The following is a 22681-nucleotide window of genomic DNA, read 5'->3' as shown; positions in this document are numbered from 1 at the left end:
CACCGAATCAGTTGATCGACTGACCTTCATCAAGATGAATCAGTCTTGGATCACCCACAGCTACCAAGCACCTGAAGCTGATGTAACCGAATAATTTTTTTTGAAATATCACATCCCTTCAAGACTGCCTATGCTGATGCTGAGTGACTGTCCTGTTATGTTGATTGTCTATCCTCTTCCTCCTCCGCTGATATGTTGGAAGAACATTTCTGGTTCTGGGTGATGCCATCAGCCCAATTTTTCTGCCCCTGTTTAACAGGGGCGTTTAATTACAATTTTTGATGCAATGCTTTGCAGCAGGGCTAATTCCTGCAATAAAACTAGAGTATATGGGAGAGGTTGCAGTGTCGTGGCACCAGCACCAGTGCCTAAAGCCCAATTTTTCTGCCCCTGTTTAACAGGGGCGTTTAATTACAGTTTTTGATGCAATGCTTTGCAGCAGGGCTAATTTCTGCAATAAAACTAGAGTATATGAGAGAGGTTGCAGTGTCGTGGCACCAGCACCAGTGCCTAAGGCCCAATTTTTCTGCCCCTGTTTAACAGGGACATGTAATTACAATTCTTGATATAATTTTTCACAGGAGGGCCCGTTCCTGTGCCCACCCAGAGTAACTGTGAGGACTTATAGTGTTGTGGCACCAGCACCACAACCACCAAAGGTCAATTTTTCTACCACTGTTCAACAATGGCATGTAATTACAATTCTTGATATAATCGTTCACAGCAGGGCGCTCCAGCGCCCACCAAGAGTCACTTTGAGGGCTTACAATGGTGTGGCAAAACCAACACCTTGTTCCGCCATTTCTGCAGAGCATATAGGGCAGGCCCCTACTTTCAAACATCCAACTTACAAACATCTCCTACTTGCAAACGGAAGGAGACAACAGCAAGTGAGATGAAAAAAGATGGACGACAAAACAAATTATACAGGGGTGATAACCCTTCCCTATGTTTTCCAAAAAGCTTAAAAATAGTTTTTTTGACTGGAGCTACACTTTAAAAATGTACCAGTTGAAAATTACAAACAGATTCAACTTAACACAACAAACCTACACAGTCCCTGTCTTGTTTGCACCGCCTGTATACTGCTGTTCTGAGTATATAGGGCCTGGGGGCCACACGCATTTCCTTTTTTTAATATGGGTACGGGGTTCCCCTTAATATGCGTACAATACCCAAAGGGGCTGGTAATGGGCAGGGAGGGCTACCCATGCCATTTTTCTCAATGATTTTCAACCATATTGCAGGAACCAAATATAACATTAAAACCGCAAGCAGTTTTCAATGATGTTATTTCCGTTTAATGTCATTTTGTGCAGGGACTGTTCTAAACACGGGAAACACGTGGCACTTCACAGGCATACTACAAACACCCCCCAGGCACCATATTTAAAGGAATATTTCACTTTTTTTTTTCACTTTAACCGTCATTAAAATCAGTGCTCCCGCCAAAACGGCCATTTTTAAAAACATTTTAGGCATTGACCCATGTCCCCTGGGGCAGGAGCCAGGTCCCCAAACCCTTTTTAGGACAGTATCTTGCATATTAGCCGTTAAAATTAGCACTTTTAAATTCGAACGTTCGAGTCCCATAGACTTCAATGGGGTTCTAAAGTTCATACGAATTTGGGGTCCGTTCGAAAGTTCTGGTGCGAACCGAACCGGGGGGTGTTCGGCTCATCCCTACTCCTGAGCTCTGGACATTGTTTCCTGAAGAAGCTTGTTGTTGTTGCTGAAGAAGGTCAAAGTTTCTTGAGCGGCAGGTATCGAGCATTTCGGAAGATTATTTGTTAGAAACAGGGGGTGAAATCCGTAATTCACAAAGAAAGGGGTTTGCTTGGTGGCAGAGTGGACAGAATTGTTGTAGGCAAACTCAGCAAGAGGTAAGAGGGAGACCCAATCATCTTGAGAGAAAGAGGAGAAGCAACGTAAGTACTGTTCCAGAGTTTGATTTGTTCTTTCCGTCTGGCCATTAGTCTGCGGATGATAAGCAGAGGAAAAGGAAAGGTTGATCTCCAGGGAACCACATAACGCCCTCCAGAACCTTGAAGTAAACTGTACCCCCCGATCAGAGACAATGTCCACAGGAATCCCATGAAGCTTCACAATTTCTCTAACAAACACCTTAGCAGTCTCAGCAGCGGAGGGGGTACCTTTCATGGGAAGGAAATGCGCCATCTTTGAGAGCCTGTCCACAACTACGAAGATGGTAGAATGGTCTTCAGAAAGAGGCAGCTCAACAATAAAATCCATGGAAATCATCCTCCATGGTCTTTCAGGGACAGGCAGAGGTTTCAGCAGACCCCAGACCTTGGATCTGCTGCCCTTGTTCCTCGAGCAGACCGCGCAGGATTCCACATAGTTCTTGCTGTCCTTCGCCAGTTGTGGCCACCAAAAGGTCCGCTGAAGGAGTTCAAGTGATTTGAGCACCCCGAAATGACCGGCCAACTTGTGGTCATGGCAGGCACTGAGAACAGCTACCCGTACCCCCTGGTCCCTCCAGAAGGTACCTCCAATCCTCGAGTGCCGATTTGATGGCCAACAGTTCCCGATCTCCCACATCATAGTTCCTTTCAGCTTCCGAAAGCTTACGGGAGAAGAACGCCACCGGGTGCAGAAGGGCCTTGGAACCTTGCCTCTGTGAAAGAACAGCCCCAACCGCAATTTCAGAAGCGTCGACCTCTAAGATGTAAGGCAAAGCCGGATCAGGGTGCTTCAGGATTGATGCCGAGGTGAACAGCTTCTTGAGGGCCACAAAAGCTTCCTGGGCTTCGGAAGTCCAGTGGAAACGACAGCCCTGCTTCGTGAGCTTTGTAATGGGGGGAGATGATGGTAGAGAACCCCCTGATGAATTTCCGGTAAAAATTGGCGAAGCCCACGAAACGTTGAACGCCCTTCTTATCGGAGGGAGCAGGCCAGTCCAGAATGGCGGAAAATTTCTGTGAGTCCATTTGAATGCCTTCAACAGAGATGATCAAGCCCAGAAACTGAATACTCTGCTGCTCAAACACACATTTCTCTGGTTTCGCATACAGGCCATGATAACGTAGTCTGGTTAACACCTTTTTGACGTGCTCACGGTGCTCAGACAGAGAAGGGGAAAAGATCAAGATGTCATCAAGATAAATTATAACAAACAAGTCAAGATAGTCCCTGAAGATGTCATTCACGAAGTGCTGGAATGTAGCAGGTGCGTTGCATAGTCCAAAGGGCATGACCAGGTACTCGAAATGCCCGAACCGGGTGTGAAAGGCAGTTTTCCACTCGTCGCCACTTCGGATGCGGACCAAGTTATAGGCCCCGCGAAGATCCAGCTTAGTAAATACCGCCGCCGTCCCTAGTCTCTGGAACAGTTCGGGTACCAGAGGTAGAGGGTACCGGTTCTTGATAGTTATTTTATTCAGTTCCCGAAAATCAACACAGGGGCGCAGCGTGTAGTCTTTCTTCTCCACAAAAAAGATTCCGGCTCCCGCAGGGGAGGTAGAAGGTCGGATGAATCCCCTTTCCAAGTTATCATCAATATACGTCTTCAAGGTGCCCAACTCCAGCTCAGTTAGAGGAAAGATCCTTCCGAAGGGGATTTCGGCTCCAGGAAGGAGCTCGATCGGACAATCGTAAGGCCTATGTGGCGGGAGAGTTTCGACACCTTTCTTGTTAAAAACGTCCAAGAACTCATGATAGGCCTCAGGGACAGATTGGTGAATCTCCTTGTCAGCTTCCAGGCACAACAAAGAAGGGGAGATATCGGTAGACTTAATTAAGCAATGCTGGTTACAATAGGAAGAGGAGAAGTTAATCTTCCCGGTGCGCCAGTCAACCTGAGGGTTATGGGCCTTCAGCCAGGGCATGCCAAGGATGATTGGGAATAAGGGAGAATCAATAATGTCCAGGCATAAAAGTTCTTGATGATTCTCAGAGATGGTGGTCAACAGGGGTCTTGTTTCCTGTGTAACTGGCCCGGACTTAAAGCGGTTCTTCACCCTAAAGGGGAAGTTCCGCTAGTATTATCCCTCCCCCCCTCCGGTGCCACAATCGGCACCTTTCGGGGGGGGAGGGGGGTGCAGTTACCTGGATAATCCAGGTAACTGCACCCACTTCCGGCCAGACCGCCGCATGGCTCCGCCCACCGCCGCATGGCTCCGCCCCCCCCCCCCCGTTGTGTTCTGGGAAACACACAGTTCCCAGAGACACAGCGGGGAACCAGCGCAGCGCGACTCGCGCATGCGCAGTAGGGAACCGGGCAGTGAAGCCATCTCGCTTCACTTCCCGATTCCCTGACAGAGGATGGCAGCGGTGGCTGCAGCGAGACGAGCGATCGCTCGTCATCTGCCGCCGACATCGCTGGAACCTGGGACAGGTAAGTGTGATATTATTAAAAGTCAGCAGCTGCAATATTAGTAGCTGCTAGCTTTTAATATTTTTTTTTTTTTGTGCAGCTCCTCTTTAAGAACAGATCCGTCGGCCAAGTGTACTGAGAGTCCCTTCGCCCGGGGTCGCAGGGGAACGTGATTTTTGATGGCAAAGGTCAAGTCCATGAAGCCACTGCAAGCTCCAGAATCAATAATTGCGGTGGCCCGGATACTCCTTCCTGGAATCTGTAAGAGAGCGGAAACAGCCAGATGAGAAGCGTAATCAGATAAGGTGGATACAGGAACAGTAGTAGCGGCTTGGCACTTACGGAGCTTGGCTGGGCAGGTCCTTACATAATGTCTGGGTTCCCCGCAGTACAGGCACAGATTATTAGTCCTACGCAGACATTCTTCTGATGTGAGAGAGGGCCGCAGGAGACCAAGTTGCATGGGTTCGGAAGAATCGGAGGAAGAAGACACCGGAGCAGAAGGGTAGCTGGTGACTCGTGGAAGCATCCAAACTGGACGGGAAGGACTGGCAGAGCATTCTGATCTCCATTCTCTTAACCTCCTGTCGATCTGTATGGAGAGGTTAATGAGAGCTTCTAAAGTCTCTGGGATACCCACTCGGGCCAGCTCGTCCTTCAAGTTTTCAGAGAGACCTGCATGAAATTGGTAGCGCAGGGCGGCGTCGTTCCAGTTGGTATCGGAACTCCACCGCCTGAACTCAGTTACATAGTCCTCTACAGGTCTGCGGCCCTGCTGTAAGGAGTGCAAGGCCGCCTCCGCGGTAGCTGTCAATTGAGGGTCCTCATAAAGCTGGAACATTGCCTGGAAGAAGGAGTCCAAGTTGTTAAGGGAGGCATGCTTCTGCTCAAGAAGACGGTGGGCCCAAGACTGTGGTTCCCCCAGTAACAGGGAAATGAGTGGATTCAAGCGAAAAAGTCCTTAGGTTGCAGGACAAAGAATAAACTGCAGGCATTACGGAACGCCCTGAATTTGCTTTGATCGCCTGAGAACCTCTCAGGCGTGGGGACCCTTGGTTCGGGTGGCATCATTACCACGGACGGAGTGGGAGCTGGACCTGATGAAGGAGGTGAAGATGCCGACAGGGCTTGAACTTGACCCTCCAGACGGTTGTACCCTTCTTGTAGGTTCTTCACAGCCTGAGTGAGACCAGCAAGATGGCGGCAGAGTTCATCCATCGGGGAGGCTCCCGACATGGGCTCGGACATGGCTGTCCGGTACTGTCACGTACCTGGTGGTTGAGCCCACGGATGCTGGGAGCGGCTACTCGTATTCCTCCGGCTCAGGAACTCCTGGTAGAGGAGACAGAGGTTCAAGAGCGCGGAAGGGGCACAAGTGCCAAGCAGGACACAGGTGTCAGGACTGATCCGGCTCCGGGTACTGGAGAGGAGCAGATGCAGCAGGAACAGCGACCAGCAGGAGGTGAGAGCAGTGGAAGATGCACACGCTGAAGCAGCGGGGAAGGTGTTCTGTAGTACGGTTTCTCACAGCAGACCCACAAGCAGGTAGGGCAGGATACTGGAAGGCTGGCACCGTGGAGGGACAGCAGACTAGACGAGGTCGTGGACAAGCCGGGTCAGGAACAGGCAGGCAGATAAGTACCGAATCAGCAGGCAGAAGAATCGTCAGACAAGCCGGGGTCGTGGGCAGGCAGCAAACAAGTGGTCGTCAGGGTAAGCCGGGTCACAGGAGTTACAAGTATCAAGCAGGTGCAAAGGGATCACGACAGGAACGCTGTAGACCGGACAGCAAGGAGGCAAGGCAACAGGTCCCTTTAAGTAACCCCTTTGGCGCCAAGAGCCGTCACGGCGCGCTCCCGCGCACTCCCGCGCACTCCCGCGTGCACGCGCACGCAAGCACGCTCACGCGTGCCCGCGCGCACTCAACAACACCAGCGCGCACCCGCGCTCGCTCAACAACACCAGCGCGCACCCGCGCTCGCTCAACAACACCAGCACGCACCCGCGTGCGCCCATCTGCGTCAACGCGCACCCGCATGTGCCCATCAGGACATCTGCGCATCCGCGTGCGCCCACCTACGTTAGCACGCACCCGCGTGCATCCACCTGCGTTAGCGCGCACCCGCGTGCGTCCACCTGCGTTACCGCGCACCCGCGTGCGCCCACCTGCGTTACCGCGCACCCGCATGCGCCGAGAGACACTCTCAACAGGGGCTTTGCGGCCCGAACCTTCAGGAGCAGTCGGATGACTGGGCTGACCTTCTTGACAATTACGTTACTTCTATGTAAGTATTACTGTTTTATATAATAAATTACCAGTCTGGTTTATTATGGCGAGCCATCTTTCCTTTCTTTGGGTTACCGCGATCATGAGAATCAAGGACCCTGGATCTTTTTGAGTTTCTGTGTTAACAATATCCACCCGCCTATAAGTGGTGTTTGGAGGCTGTTCCGGTCAGAGTTGCTGCTTGCCAATTCAGGAGGTAAAGTGTGGCCAGGTCCGTTCGTTTGGAACGTCTGTCGGAACTCCGCCGAAAGTTCGTCGGACCTAGTCTACCAGAAAGTCTGGTCGTGTGTATGCAGCATTAGTGTCGACTCAAATATTGTTATTTTTCACCATTGTTACAATTTGTCACATATTGGTTTTGGTATTACAGCGCAGCTCTCTTAATATAATGTCTATTCTTTGTGTCTATCTCACCATAGAGCTGCTGCTATTTTTAGGGTTTTAGGACACAGCGCAGTTTATTTTTTCTACACAAGCAATAAAACCTGACAGGGGGTTCTAACTTTAAAACGCAAAAAAAAAAACACTACCTAAAAAAAAAAAAAAATGAACTGGCCATGAATATACTTTTTTTGTTTTGGAAAGAGTGGAAAAGGAGTAGAACTTCTGTTGGATTTATCTCTGCAAGGGAAAATTGGAACAATGACAAATACAGCAATAAAAGCCAACAGAATTCAGCCCTCCCTACTCTACTTTAAAATATTTTTATTACTGCATGTGTTGCTGTTGGAGATTTTTCCTCACTTTCTGTCTGTCAAAACTGTAGTCACTGGGACAGGAAGTGATGGAAAATCTCTCAAACAGAACCCCACATAGCTGGGAGGGGTTCTTATCCTTTCCCACTAATCTAAAACTAAAATATAAAAAAAAAATGCATCCGGACATACACTTTATAGATTACTAACGTGAAAAAAAAATTTTTTCTATAATTGTATGTATATTAATTTCTGTTGGGACAAACTATAACCCATTTTTATTCACATGGTTTTAATCCTCTTGTTTTTAAACACCATTTCTCAGCTCCATTACTGTCCCTTTTATTGGACATGTTGATCTGCATGCAAGTGTGGAGAAAATATAAATAAATATGTGTAACTTTGATAAAGGAATTATACTACATGCATACTTACAAACATATTAGTTCCAGTCCCTGACACTATCGCCCCCGTCCACTTCCCACACTTGGTACGCCCACCTTCAAGGGCAGCCATGCCCAGATCATGTCTACTTTCTGGCATGATCCTGCCCCAAAATATGCCCCAAAATATGTAGGAACCACCCACTTACAGCCACAGGCCCCTCAGTTGATATCTATTTTTTAGTTACTGTGCATGACATACCATCATCAAGACAGAAGTCTGATTGTGATTGTTTTAAAGTATTTTCTTTTACTTGTACCTAAAGGTAAGCCTATAATAAGGCTTACCTGTATGTACAATGAATATCTCCTAAACGTGAACTGTTTAATAGATATTCACACTGCATGCAGCCAGTGAGATCACTGTCGCATGCGCTCTGAAGGGACGGCATACCCGTAGCGACCCTCCAGAGCTCTGGGCTATGGCCGCAACTCCCGCACAAATGCATGGGAGTGCCGTCACCGCAGCTCGGCCGATCAGATGGCCGGAGCACTCGAACCCGGAAGAAAGACCGGGTGAAGATGGAAGCCCTGTCAGCAGTGACAGCATGCCGATGGGGGGCTTCATTCTAAGGTAAGTATTTTGCTAGTATGCGATATATCTTTACTCCCATACAGATGACCGCTATTTTATCAAACAGGTTGTGTAAATAATAAAAAAATATATATATATATATTTTTATATATATATATATATATATATATATACACACACAGTATCTCACAAAAGTGAGTACACCCCTCACATTTTTGTAAATATTTTATTCTATCTTTTCATGTGACAACACTGAAGAAATGACACTTTGCTACAATGTAAAGTAGTGAGTGTACAGCTTGTATAACAGTGTCAATTTGCTGTCCACTCAAAATAACTCAAAACAAAGCCATTAATGTCTAAACCACTGGCAAAAAAAGTGAATGTCCAAATTCAGCTCAAAGTGTCAATATTTTGTGTGGCCATCATTATTTTCAAGCGCTAGCTTAACCCTCTTGGGCATGGAGTTCACCAGAGCTTTACAGATTGCCACTGGAGTCCTCTTCCACTCCACCATAACGACATGACAGAGCTGGTGGATGTTAGAGATCTTGCGCTCCTCCTCCTTCCATTTGAGGATGCCCCACAGATGCTCAATAGGGTTTAGGTCTGGAGACATGCTTGGCCAGTCCATCACCTTTACCCTCAGCTTCTTTAGCAAGGCAGTGGTCATCTTGGAGGTGTGTTTGGGGTGGTTATCATGTTGGAATACTGCCCTGTGGCCCAGTCTCTGAAGAGAGAGGATCACGCTCTGCTTCAGTATGTCACAGTACATGTTGGCAATCATGGTTCCCTCAATGAACTGTAGCTCCCCAGTACACCTGCTCCCCATTCACACGTGAGACCTTGTAACACTAATGAGTCACATGACACCGGGGAGGGAAAATGGCTAATTGGGCCCAATTTGGACATTTTCACTTAGGGGTGTACTTCCTTTTGTTGCCAGCAATTTAGACATTAATGGCTGTGTCAAAAGAGGGGGGGGGGGAGGAGGTGGGACTTTATATGAAGCACGTGGTTGCAAAAACAATAAGTTGGTGAACTAAGAATTAATGGCTATGTGTTGAGTTACTTTGAGGTAACAGCAAATTTACACTGTTATATAAGCTGTACACTCACTACTTTACAGCTGGTTCTCAAATAGCAAAGTGTCATTTCATGTTGTCATATGAAAAAGTATAATAAAATATTTACAAAAATGGGTGGTGAGTGGTGTACTCACTCTTGTGAGATACTGTATGTGTATATATATATATATATATATATATATATATATATATTCAGTACATTTCTACAATACAAGCACATTTTCCAATGTTTTGTCCTTTTAAAAAACTAAGTACGGAAACTTTACCTGTTAAATTGCTAGAAATTTAGTCTGTCTTTGGGTTAGGCTGATAGTTTTTTAGGTGTTATGCCTTACCTGCTGTGTTGTATTGTTCGAGCCGGGGAATGCCCCAAGGCTCTGTTCTGTAATCTTCTCTTTTAAAACAAATAAAAATCATTTATTTAAAAAAAATGAAATTTAGTCTGTTACTAACTTCCTGTAGTGAGCCGACAACGCTGCCTCTGCAGCACTAAAATACAAAGCTGTATTGTCAGCCACACCCATTTTTCCCCTGCTGGACTGCAGAACACCTCCCCTGATATGTTATGAAGGATAGGAGAGGGGAAGGTGTTCTGTAGTTCTGTGGCAGGAAGACAAAACTTGGGGAAATGTACTTGCATTGCATAAAAGTTATGAAGTTCTTTTTTTCTTTTGCCAAGACATACACTTTAATCTCCAGTCCGGCCAGTCACAGTTCTGGAGTCCCAATAATAATAATGCCTGGAATTCTACCTCTTGGTTAAATCTTGCACTATAATGAATCCTCAAAACAGTTGGTCTTCTGTCTGTAGGTCTTGCTGTTCTTTTAACCCTGTAGGGGTAAAAAGAGGGTTTTTATTTTATTTATGTGGTTAATGGTGTGATTGACGATGTTGACACTTTTATGTCTTTGTTCCTTGTAGGTTTACAAGTGGTCCTGAAGTCTATCATGAAAGCCATGATTCCCCTGCTGCAGATTGGGCTTCTGCTGTTCTTTGCTATTCTCATCTTTGCTATCATTGGGCTTGACTTTTATATTGGCAAATTTCATAGTTCCTGTTATGAAACCTATGGAGGTAAGATGGATGTTACTTTCTTGATTGATATCCTTTAAGAAGTGTATGCAAGAACAACTTTCTATGTTGACTAAAATAACAATCAAATGTATTGCTTTTAAGTCTGAAGTGGAAGAGTCAAACCCCGGCTCATACAGGGGTCGACTTGTCAGGCGCCTGACAAGTCGCGCACTGTTCTGTGCAATCCTCTCCAGCAACAATAGATCCCCCAGTATCCATAGACCCTGAAGCACATTCCAGCACCCCATGCCATTACATACATTTAGTGCTGAAGATGCTGGAACTGCGTTCTCCTCAATTCCTGCTGGAAAAAAGCCCCGCTAACAGCACATTTGGAAAAAAAACCTTTCTGAGCTATTCCTCCATCCACGCTAATGCCCCATACACACAGACGGATTTTCAGACGGAAAATGTTCGATGGGAGCTTTTTGTCAGAAATTCAGACCGTGTGTAGGCTCCATCGGACATTTTCCATCGGAATTTCCGACATACAAAATTTGAGATCTGGATCTCAAATTTTCTGACAACAAAATCCGTTGTCGGAAACTTCGATCGTGTGTACACAATTCCGACGCACAAAGTTCCACACATGCTCAAAATCAAGCAGAAGAGCTACACTGGCTATTGAACTTCACATTTCATGGCTCGTAGTGCGTGTTGTACGTCACCACTTTCTTGACGTTCGCAATTTCCGACCAACTTTGTGTGACCGTGTGTATGCAAGACATGTTTGAGCTAACATCCGTCTGAAAAAAATCTATGGATTTTGTTGTTGGAATGTCTGATCAATGTCCGATCATGTGGACGTGGGCATAACAGTGGATTGATTCCTTCATCCTCACTAACAGCACAGATGGACAAAGCCCTCTTTCCGCCAGCTGTCACTGTCACAAATGTTGATTGATCGACTTTTGGCGAACAGAACTGTGCCAGTAGAGCTTTATGCCATGTACAGACGATTGGAATTTCGACAACAAATTTTCGATGTGAGCTTTTTGTCGGAAATTCCAACCGTGTGTATGCTCCATCGGACATTTGCTGTCGGAATTTCCGACAACAACTGTTTGAGAGCTGTTTCTCAAATTTTCCATTTACGATCGTGTGTACACAATTCCAACGCACAAAAGTCCAAGCATGCTCGGAATCAAGCAGAAGAGCTGCACTGGCTATTGAACTTCATTTTTTTTTGGCTCGTCGTACGTGTCATACGTCACCACGTTCTTGACGTTCGGAATTTCCGACAACATTTGTGTCATGCAAGACAAGTTTGAGCCAACATCCGTCGGAAAAAAATCCATGGTTTTGTTGTTGGAATGTCCGATCGTCTGTACGCGGCATTTGACTTCTCGAATCTCAGCTGAGCCAGCGGGAATTGGCCAGAATGAGTGTATGGTTAATTGAGAGAAAATCTCTCTAACGGAGCCTTGGATAGCATAAAAAAACTTTGGCTGGACATACATTTTAAAGGGTTGCTTTGGCAGAGGTTTAAGGTTTTCGCATGAAAACCTTAAACCTCTGTGTTCGAATTATATATCCAGTCCTTATAGCCTCAGTCAGCTGTGGTGCACAGTGAACAGCTGCCACTTTTGCCACTGATGATAGATCCTAGAAATCCATGTAGTGGGCCATATTCCCTTACATTTGTTACAAACGTTTAATCAATCAATAGGGGAGTGTTGCTAAGTTTCAGCCATTTACTATAGTATGGAAATAAAAAAAAGTTTTTTAGACCTAACTGTCTTACAGCTATATGGTGTTTTTTGTCATTGTCTTTATCATCCTTGGCCTTCCAAATGAACAGAACATTATGTCTTTCTCCAGATGAACTCAAGATTGAGGGCCTGTGTGGGAATGACTCATCATCGCGCCGGTGCCCCAATGGAACCACGTGTTATGACAAGTGGGAGGGACCCAATAATGGTATCACCCAGTTTGACAACATCCTGTTTGCGGTACTAACTGTATTTCAATGTATTACTATGGAGGGCTGGACAGATATTTTATACCATGTAAGTACAATTAATGTGTATTTATTTTCATTGAACTGAAAAAACAATTGCAATCCTACCGATCCAGGATGTAGGACACTGTATATATTTTAGCATGATAGAAATCTAATTATCTGGAGCTTCTACAAACTGGGGGGGGGGGAGAATGTTCTCCACATAAGTGGAGAGTTTGCCCATAGTTTTCAGCTAGGGTACTTGTCTAAAATTTAAATTCAGAAGCTCGATAGGCCACTAAAGGCTTTTGGGAAAAACTTCCTTTTTATCACATTTTTTTTTATAAATAGGCCTCTTGGAGGATCACCTAATGTGTTTTAATAAATAAAAAGTTAAATTGGTTTGTAGATTACATAGTATAGTAGAGCTGAAATGTCAAGGTTATACTCTGTTAGGAAATAATACAATTCAAAGTTTAAAGTGTGACTGGAGTTACAATAAATTTGAAAAAAAGAGTGCAATACATGCCATTTAATTTTTCACCCCCGATCACCTCAAATGAGTAAATACCTATTTAAACACATATTTCAAGTTCATGGGTGTTGGATGGATTGTTAACAGTTTAAATGTTTTCCTCAAACTGCCAGCTTGGAGTTAGGAATCTAGGGAGTATGAAAAAAGTCAAAGTAATGACTCTGTCTTACTCTGGAATATAACAAGTCTAGCTAAACCTCAAAACAGTGCAGATAGAGGTCAAATTTAGAATAACCAAGTCCAAGAGGTTGCACAAGGGTGAAATCCTGATTAGAAAATATATCATATTACACATTGTCCCGGTCAGGGGTCAGACTTGGAGGCTAGGAGATATAACAGTAGAGAGGCTCCCACCAACCAATTGGATAAGTGTAGCAGCAGATCACCCTGGTGGATGACACGGGCTCACCCGAGGTGAGGAGTCTAAGCACTAACCGTGTTCACCAGAGCACTTGATGGTGGATATGGGTTTTGCTGCGTGCTAGTACCAGGTCACCGTCCTCAGTTCCGCCCCATCAGGAGTTGCGCAAGCTGGGGTCCAGTAGCAGATATAGCAGTTAGGAAACAAGTGGAAGCATAGTCAGTAAGCCAGCCAGAGATCAGTAACAAGAGGTCACAGGTTGGGGATTAAGCAAAAGCGTAGTTGAGGAACTAGCCAAAAAGTTTTTAGGCATTACTAGACAAGTATAGAATGTTGAGAGTGGTTTCATTGGAGTCTAATAAGGATTGACTCCAAGGCTGTCATATTCCATTAAAATCTGACCTTCGAGAACTGGAAGTTCAAAGCATGCCAAAGTTGAAGATATCTAAAGAGTATTTGCGTACCACTTGACCAATAGTCTTGCCACCTGAGTTTGCTTTGCGCTAGGAGTCTGGTATGAGCTGAAAGTATAGAAATCTTGGGTTGACCCACAAGAATTTTTATGAAAATGGGGGAGCAAGCAATATGTGCTACAATTCTATGTAACAGAAGCACCCAGTAATAACAGCCATCGGGGTGGCAAATTAGGAAGTCAATATTGTCCTCCCAATACCCAACTCTTCATTTATAGACCCGCCACACCCAGCTCTTCATTTTTTTTATCCCTGCTCTACACCCAATTTTCTATTCATTCAACTACCTATTCATAGCCACTTACTACCCACAATCATCCATTCATAGGCCCTCCTTACACCCATGTCTCCATCTATAGACCCACCCCTACACCCAACTATCCATCCATAGGCCCTCCCAACACTCAAATCTCTGCTCATAAGCCCTCCCTACAATCAACTTTCCATACATAGGTTCTCCGTACATACAACTATCCTTTTATAGGTCCTTCCAATATGCCCTTTCAATACCTAATTCTCAATAAATAGGTTCTCCCTTCACCCAATTATCAATTTACAGAGGCCCTCTCTACACCCAACTCAATCCTCCACTCATAGGCCTTCCCTACACCTAATTCTCCGTTCATACATCCTCCCTACCTCCAAGCCTTCCTTACAACCAACTTCCCATTCATAAGCCCTACCTTCACCCAACTCTCTATTCATAAGCCCTCCCTACTCCAAACTGCATTCATAGGCCCTCCCTATACCCAACTCTGAATTCATCCGTATACTAACACTTCATTCACAGGTCTTCCCAAACCCCTGGCAAGGAGATAGCTTCTTTGCTTTGCAGTGCCTGTCTTCAGCTCCTCAGGCTTGCCTGAGACAACCACCATCAATTCACAAGAAATGCAGAGGGGAAGTGAAATGTGTCAGCCTCTCCTGCTTTTGCGTTCCTAGTGGTGTCAGGTAGGGGTGTGCAGGGTGGGAGATTTGGGGGCAGGGCGACCGGTGCCCTGTCCAACATCACAGCTAGTGTTTTAGGGCACCTAGGCCTGGGACAACCACCATCAATTCACAAGAAGTGCAGAGGGGAAGTGAAATGTGTCAGCGCTTCCTGCTTCTTCATTCCTAATGGTGTCAGGAAGGGTTGCGCAGGGTGGGGGTGGGAAAGGGAGCGACGGGTGCCCTGTCCAACATCGCAGCTAGTGTTTTAGGGCACCTAGGAATCTCGAACAAAGTACTACATGCAAAATGTGTGATAGTTATTTTTTAAAGCCTTATTGAGAATGCCTTATTAATTGAAAAAAGATGCTCTACAAATCACTGGTATCTTTTATCCCCTTTATTTTTCCTTTATACGGGCATTTGAAAATTAGCAGTGCAATAATTGACATGCCGGACATACAGTCCAGCACTACATAAACGTTCATATAGAGTAGTATATCTATACAGATAGATGCATTAGATAAAAATGACAATAAGTATCAGGGGAATCTGGTTCCAAAATAGGGAATGTCCCTACAAGGGACGGTACAATTGGGAGTTAAGCATGAGGCCTCCAGCTGTAATTTGTAGTAACTCCAGAGTTTAGGCCTCACTGTGGAATGGAGAAGGTGAGATATGATTTCCTGTGCACATCTAGCAGTGCCTGTGTGAGTGACAGCTGAGTCTCTCTCTGCTCAAGGGCAGCATCCTGATAGAAAAGGAAATGGTGCACCCCTCCCCCTCCTCCCCATTCTCTGACAGGAGAGCAGTTCTCTTTCTTAGGATGCTTTCTCCTGCCGCTTGTATTTTTAGCATCAAGAAATGGGCACAGGAACCTTTCACTGCACACGTAGATGAGAGCACCACCCCCATCTCCCTGCAGGGATAGGAGGGAGGAGGAGGCAACCCTCCCACAGCTAGAAACCTGAAGACTTTCATTCAGCAGTCAATGCTTTCCCCACAAATGTCATCATGTACTCATCTCTGCTGTATTGTGCGAGCTTCGTACTCCCATATTCCAATGTGCTATTATTACATGAACCCCCCATCTTATAATTGTTCTACATCTATCACCGATCTATATTTACATGCCCTGTCATCCTATACCTGTCCTGTATTTGTCAGAGATCTATTATTACATGAACCATTACCCTATACCTGTCCTGTATTTGTCAGAGATCTATTATTACATGAACCATTATCCTATACCTGTCCCGTATTTGTCAGAGATCTATTATTACATGAACCATTATCCTATACCTGTCCTGTATTTGTCAGCAATATATTACTACATGGCCCCTCAGCCTGTAACCGGGGGCCCCATGAGTTGTCAGTCCGCCCCTGTCTATAACTGATCTATTATTACATGACCCTTATAACTGTCCTATATCTATAACTGATCTATTATTACTTGACCGTTAGAACTGTCCTGTATCTATAACTGATCTATTATTATATGAACCTTATAACTGTCCTATATCTATTACTGATCTATTATTACATGACGCTTATAACTGTCCTATATCTATTACTGATCTATTATTATATGACCCTTATAACTGTCCTGTATCTATAACTGATCTATTATTACATGACCCTTATAACTGTCCTATATCTATAACGGATCTATTATTACTTGACCCTTAGAACTGTCCTGTATCTATAACTGATCTATTATTATGTGACCCTTATAACTGTCCTATATCTATAACTGATCTATTATTACATGGCCTTATAACTGTTCTGGATCTATAACTGATCTATTATTACATGGCCCTTATAACTGTCCTGTATCTAAAACAGATCTATTATTACATGACCCTTATAGCTGTCTTGTATCTGTAACTGATCTATTATTACATGACCCCTCATCTTAAAACTGTTCTGTATCTATCCATGATCTATTATTACATGACCCCTCATCCTATAACAATCCTGAATCTTTTATTACATGGCCTCTAACCCTATAACTCACCAGTACCTGTCATGACCCCTCACCCTGTAAGTGTCCTACAACTATCACTGTATCTTGTTAGATGGTCCCTCATTCTATAATTGTTCTGATTCTATCATTGAACTGTTATTACGAACCTTTGTCCTATAACTGTCCTGTATCTTTTATTACATGGCCTCTAGCCATATAACTGACCAGTACCTGTCATGACCCCTTATCCTATAAGTGACCTGCACCTATCACTGGATCTATGGTTAGATCATCCCCTTATTCTACAATTGTTCTGAATCTATCACTGATCTATTATTACATGAGCCTTCATCCTATACAGTAACTGTCCTATACTATTGCGGACCTATTATTGCTTGATCCCTCATCCTATACTTGCCCTCTATCTATCCCTGATCTATTATCACATGACTTCTTATGCTATATTATTATCATCACTGGTCTATTATTACATGACCCCTAAGGCCTTTTGTACACGGTACTGATGTTTGAGCATCTGCTTTTTTGGATAAATTCAGGCGTCTGTTTTGCGTTCACGCATTCGCATGCACAAAACATTCCTAGGGAAAATAAATTAATATTTATGCTCATATGTGCATATTTGTGCACAGTTGAGGGTAACGGCGCAAAATACTGACCATTAAAGCAGATTTTCCTATATTTTTTTTTTTTTATACTGAGGAATGTGCGCTTGTTTAGGAACTCTGCGCTTGTTTATGCACCTGTGTGCACAGGCAGATTGTAAATAATGGGCTACATTTTAGCTCAGTAAAAAAAAATTAAAAGAATGCTGTACTGAGATTTTTCAAGCTGCAGTGTACAAGAGGCCTAATACCGAAACTGTTCTGTCTCCGATTTACTATTACACAATCAAATCTATTAACCTTTGTTTATCACTGCCTTATTATTATCACTGATCTATTATTATTATATTCCACATTGCCTTTTAACTGCCCCCTTTCTATTGGGCCCTTTCACACTGGGGCGGGAGCGGCGTCGGCGGTAAAGCGGCGCTATTTTTAGTGCCGCTTTACCGTAGTTTTAGCGGTGGTATGCTGCTAGCGGGGCAGTTTTAACCCCCGCTAGCGGCCAAAAAAAGGGTTAAATCCGCACCGCAAAGCGCCACTGCAGCGGCGCTTTGCCGGCGGTATAGCTGCGCTGCCCTATTGATTTCAATGGGTAGGAGCTGTTTAGGAGCAATGAATACTCTGTTCTTTCACCGCTCCAAAGATGCGGCTAGCAGGACTTTTTTCACCGTCCTGCTAGCGCACCGCTCCAGGGCTTTCTCACTGGAGTGAAAGGGGCCAGATTTTTTCAGGCGCTATACAGGCGTTATTTTTAGCGCGGTAGTGCCTGAAAAATGCCCCAGTGTGAAAGGGGCCTTATTGAATTATCAGTGTGTGACTCCTGATCCTTTACCTGACATGTATCAGCTCAAATTGTTCACTATAGTTCTGAGTTTATGAATTATATTTTAAACTATTCACACATGCTTAAACAATATGTATTCGTTTTTAGAGCTGAATTGCATGCATTAAATGACAAGCATAGTCCATAGGGCTGAGGCTAAAGCACATAAGTCTTGACAGCCTGTATAGGTATGTTCTCGACTTGTCTATATACAGCAGGGATACGCAATTAGTGGACCTTCAGCTGCTGCAGGACTACAATTCCCATGAGGCATAGCAAGACTCTGACAGCCACAAGCACAACACCCAGAGGCAGAGGCATAATGGGACTTGTAGTTTTGCAACAGCTGGAGGTCCACTAATTGCATATGCCTGATTATACAGTATAAGTCAGCAGTTCCCTTTACCTGTGTTCTTCTCTTTGCAGAGTAATGATGTGTTTGGCAGTGCCTGGAACTGGCTGTACTTTATTCCCCTCATCATCATTGGCTCCTTCTTTATGCTTAACCTTGTTCTGGGTGTCCTTTCTGGGTAAGTAGAGGTGGAAATGAAGGAAAAAACATTGAATAATTTTACATTCAGCCTGGCACATCTTTCTGAGTTATGGTGATATAATCAGTTAATCAGTCTACTACTGGTTGCAAATATGGACTAAATCACCTCTACAAAATCACATGACTCCCTACCAGTGGCAATTGACTTAAAATCTAATTTTGGGGGGCTTGTAATGTGTTGGTGTTAACATTTTAAGTTTGTAATGTCAGTGCAATGCGAGCGGTCCTGCAGGCCTCATCAGCTCACAATCCTTCAGCAGCTCTGGGGTGGCCTGCAGTGCTCCTCTGAAATAACCTGACTCTGACAGCTTTAATGGTTGCTCTTGCTCGAGTCAACACACGCCTTGGAGTCTTCCCTGGCTTCCCCAGGTATGGCTCCCACCTCTGTTTTGGAGGTGTATTCTGTGGCTATGCAGGATTTCATTAACCAAATCTCTGCCTAAACAGCTGACACAGAACACAGGGGCCAGAACAATATTTCTATGCCCTCTGCTTCAGATTGCCACCTCATCTCTTTAAACCCAAACACATAGGAATTATACAGGTTCTGGGGATAATTTATTGCAGATAAGGCACGTTTAATTACCACCGTAATCAGCCACAGAACCTCTGTAATTCATATGTGTTCGGGTTTAAAAAGGGATTAGGTGGCAACCCTACCTTCAAAGTCTTTCTGTGATCATCCAGCAGCTACTGCAACCGTGGAACAGGCAGCTGTGGACGAAGAGGAGTCTCACTACTCCTATGTGGGTGAATTGTGCCTGAGGAGCCTAAGTCTGCTGCCATAACCCTAGATTTAAGGATACCAATTCCATCATTAGTGCATACATATTTAAAACAGGAGCTCCCTGCACCTGAAACCACCCCTGTTAGCAGTCTGGGCACCCTTACAGTTCCTGAGAAAGTCAAAACCTTTTCAGTACATTCATTACTGAAACCTGTTTTGTATGGAGATTGGATTACTACAAATTATTTGTTCCTCCCAAATGCTTTACTGAGCAATATTCTACGGAGGTGAAGTGTACTAAGCAGTTGACTGTTCTCCTTGTGGACCCTGCCATATCTTCTTCAAATTAAAAGCGAACTAACACCCTACCCACCTTCTGATTAAGCCAGAAAGAGGCTTGTTCCTAGCATACTGCTATGACTGAAAAAGAAATCTGCTTTGTTATGTTTGGGCTTAGTCCCCTTTCCTGGTCTGCAGCATGCTGGAGTTCCTATTCCCTGGTGGCTTACAGGCAGCTGCAACACTTTTAAATGAAGATTTGCAGCCATAGAGTTGGAGTGCTAGCAGTTTTAATTTGGCACCCATTTCTGCCTCCTTCTGTAGCAGGATTTGTCATGTGTGTCTGCCATTACAACTGTGCAGCCTCAGTTTCCCCAGCATAATTTTTTGTTCTTTTTGGCGCTCTTTCCAAATAGCAAGACTACTTCCGGCTCATGCAGTGCAATATAAAGATCATGGATGGTTCCTGGCTTCCAGCAGCTTATAGTGCCTGGCACAGAAGGCTTAACCCTTCCCTTTCCATGACAGTGATGGTTGTATGACCACCTTTGGGGATACCTAGCATCACATATGGCAGATCATAGATGAAAAGACAAGGGATCACAGCACCTCACCAGCTCAAACTCAGCATGGGGGAAGACGTAGAGGGATTCATAGTCTCTCTCCAATGGGCCTTTTCTGTTCTGTGCAATGCTCCTGGGCTAATTCTCTGGCTTTGTCCAGGAACTCCACTGCTCCATTGGGTACATACTCCTCCTACCAATCTAAAGAGGAGTTTTCAGCCCATATGTGTGATGGTCAGACTCTAGGACCTATTGGATGTCATAGATTGCAGAGGCCACTAACAGGCCCCTTCAGTTTCTCCTCCAGAGCCTGTCTCAGACTTTACTCTTGCAGCTGCTAACCTGCCTGAGGATGAGATGAATATAGAAGATCCCCCTCTGTGCTTCTGATGAACCAGATCTGGATTAGATGCCTTCTGCTGAGATGGCACCAAAACTTATGGATGCTACTTTCTATTCCCGTTAAGGGGGTGCATTCATGCCTGACATTAGGCAGCTTTAAAAATACCAAAGCCTACCACAGCCTTCCCAGTTCACATGCTCCTAGGGTCCATATACTGTCTGGCTTCACCCTAAAAATAATTTTTGTCCCTCCAAAGCATATTGCTCAGCAATACCATATTGAGGCGGTTCTTCTTCAGAAATGTACAGTCCCCGTGGTTGACCCAGCCATTTCTCGCCTTTACAAAATTTTGACAGTTCCCGTGGAAAATATTCCAGTCTTCAAGGACCTGATGGACAAAGGTTGAAAGCCATCTTTAAGGCCTTGTTTTCCCTGGTTAGTTTTGCAATGCAATATGTGGTTGCATATAGGCTTTCTGTCACCCCCTGCCGTTTGAACTAAGTGCATGCCCTAAGATCTTGGCACCATTTTAACAAACCCCTGGAGCTTTTGCCTGTGGCTTTACATTACAGCATATACAGAATAGTGGATACACTTTGCCAGATATTCAGGATGAACTCTATTTATGTTCACATGTGAAGAATTCTCTAGTTTAAATGCTGGTCGGCACAACTCCCAAGTAAGAAGCGTCTTCAGGATGCCCTTTGAGGGACAGCACTCGTTTGGTACTTTGGACAAGTACATCAAGGAAATCACAAAGAATGTTCCCCTACACCAAAAAATGAAGGCTAAGTTTCGTGCAGGTAGGCCTTCAGCTCCTGAAACTAGGACAAGTTCTTTTCACCCCTTTTAGGCCTCGAGCTTCAATTCTAAGCTCCTCTGTCAGAAGACTTGGACCTCCAAACCAGTCACAAGTCTGGGTGCAAGCCCAGGGGGGTGCCCTCAACTGTCAGAGTGAAGTAATGTCTATCAACCTTCTTAACTGCCTGGTCCCAAAAAATCGCGGATGTTTGGGTCTAAGAGTTTTATTTCTATGGACTACAAACTAGAGTTTCAGACCCTTCCAATGTGTCGGGCTGGGGAGGAGCGCACACTTGGTGCAGGGGTCCTGGCCATCAGAGGAAGCTTGACTTCCAATAAACATCCTGAAACTCAAGGCAGTTAATTTGTCCCTTCAATGCTGGATCTCTTGGCTGTGAAGTCACCTGACAAGCATCCAATGGGTCATGCCACTCTCATCACATACCAACCTTTTACATCATCCACCTCTCAGGCATGGAAAATTGGCAGGCGGAGTCATCTAAATCTGGGAGAATGATCTCTCCACACAGAGGTAGTCCAAGGCCATACTCGCAAGTGGAGGAACATGGACCTACTGGTGCCTAGATTCAGCAACAAAGTGGAAAGGTCTACGGATCCTTGGGTCTTTGCAGTGGATGTTCTGGTGACTGGTTATGAGCTGGTAATTGGCCAACAGCTGAGTGGCCAGCTCAGAGAAGGAAGGGCTGAGCCCAGCCCTGACACACATTTCACAGTAACAGGATTCCACTAATTCAGCTTTACAATTTTCTGTGTCCAGTCTGCTCACTGGTGTCACGATTTAGCCTGTAGTTTCCCTGCCTATGTAATTCTCTCCTCCTTGCTGCAGTGCTTCCCCTAGTCCTCTAATTCCTTTCACATGTGTTGGATTCTGCACTCACCTATGAGGGTCATCTACTATTCTGTGGGTTTATATTTCCTTTCCCTTCCATCACTTCCTGGCCCACCTCATAGTTTGCTTTCCATGTACTCTATGCAGCGCCCATTGCCCGAGCAACTTCACAGTTCTCTGTGCTCCTATTTCCTTGTTATTGCGTGTATTCTGTGTCTGACTTTCCTGAGTGCCGACCTTGAGTTTGTCTACCATCTGTGCTTGCCTGCCACCCTGCCTTGACCTTGGCTTGTTTTCTGGATTTCCTTCTGTCTTCTACCATTGTAGTCTGCAATCGCTAGTTGTCTCTGCATCCTCAGCTGGGCATACCCGGTGGACCTGGTTCCAGCTTGCTGCAAGTCCATCCTGACCATCAGGGGCCTTGGTGAAGAAGCAGGCTGAGGCTTAGACTTC

General features: G+C 45.0%; 1 protein-coding gene across 8 annotated transcripts in view; it reads left to right on the top strand.

Annotated features, from left to right (window-relative positions):
- CACNA1A (calcium voltage-gated channel subunit alpha1 A) overlaps positions 1-22681 on the top strand; it is a 407588-nt gene that overhangs the window by 97247 nt on the left and 287660 nt on the right. For all 8 annotated transcript variants that reach the window (XM_077470422.1, XM_077470419.1, XM_077470424.1 and 5 more), the window contains exons 4-6: positions 10307-10459; positions 12281-12468; positions 18539-18642. In XM_077470422.1, the coding sequence (XP_077326548.1) occupies positions 10307-10459; positions 12281-12468; positions 18539-18642 (445 nt within the window). The remainder of the gene's footprint in view (positions 1-10306; positions 10460-12280; positions 12469-18538; positions 18643-22681) is intronic.

This window comes from Lithobates pipiens, unplaced genomic scaffold, assembly GCF_037356315.1.
Source record: "Lithobates pipiens isolate NorthernLeopardFrog02 unplaced genomic scaffold, aLitPip1_a1.2 Scaffold_8, whole genome shotgun sequence".
NCBI classification, from domain to species: Eukaryota; Metazoa; Chordata; class Amphibia; order Anura; family Ranidae; genus Lithobates; species Lithobates pipiens.
Note: the sequence above shows the minus strand (reverse complement) of the source record. Positions and strands in the feature narration are given on the sequence as shown.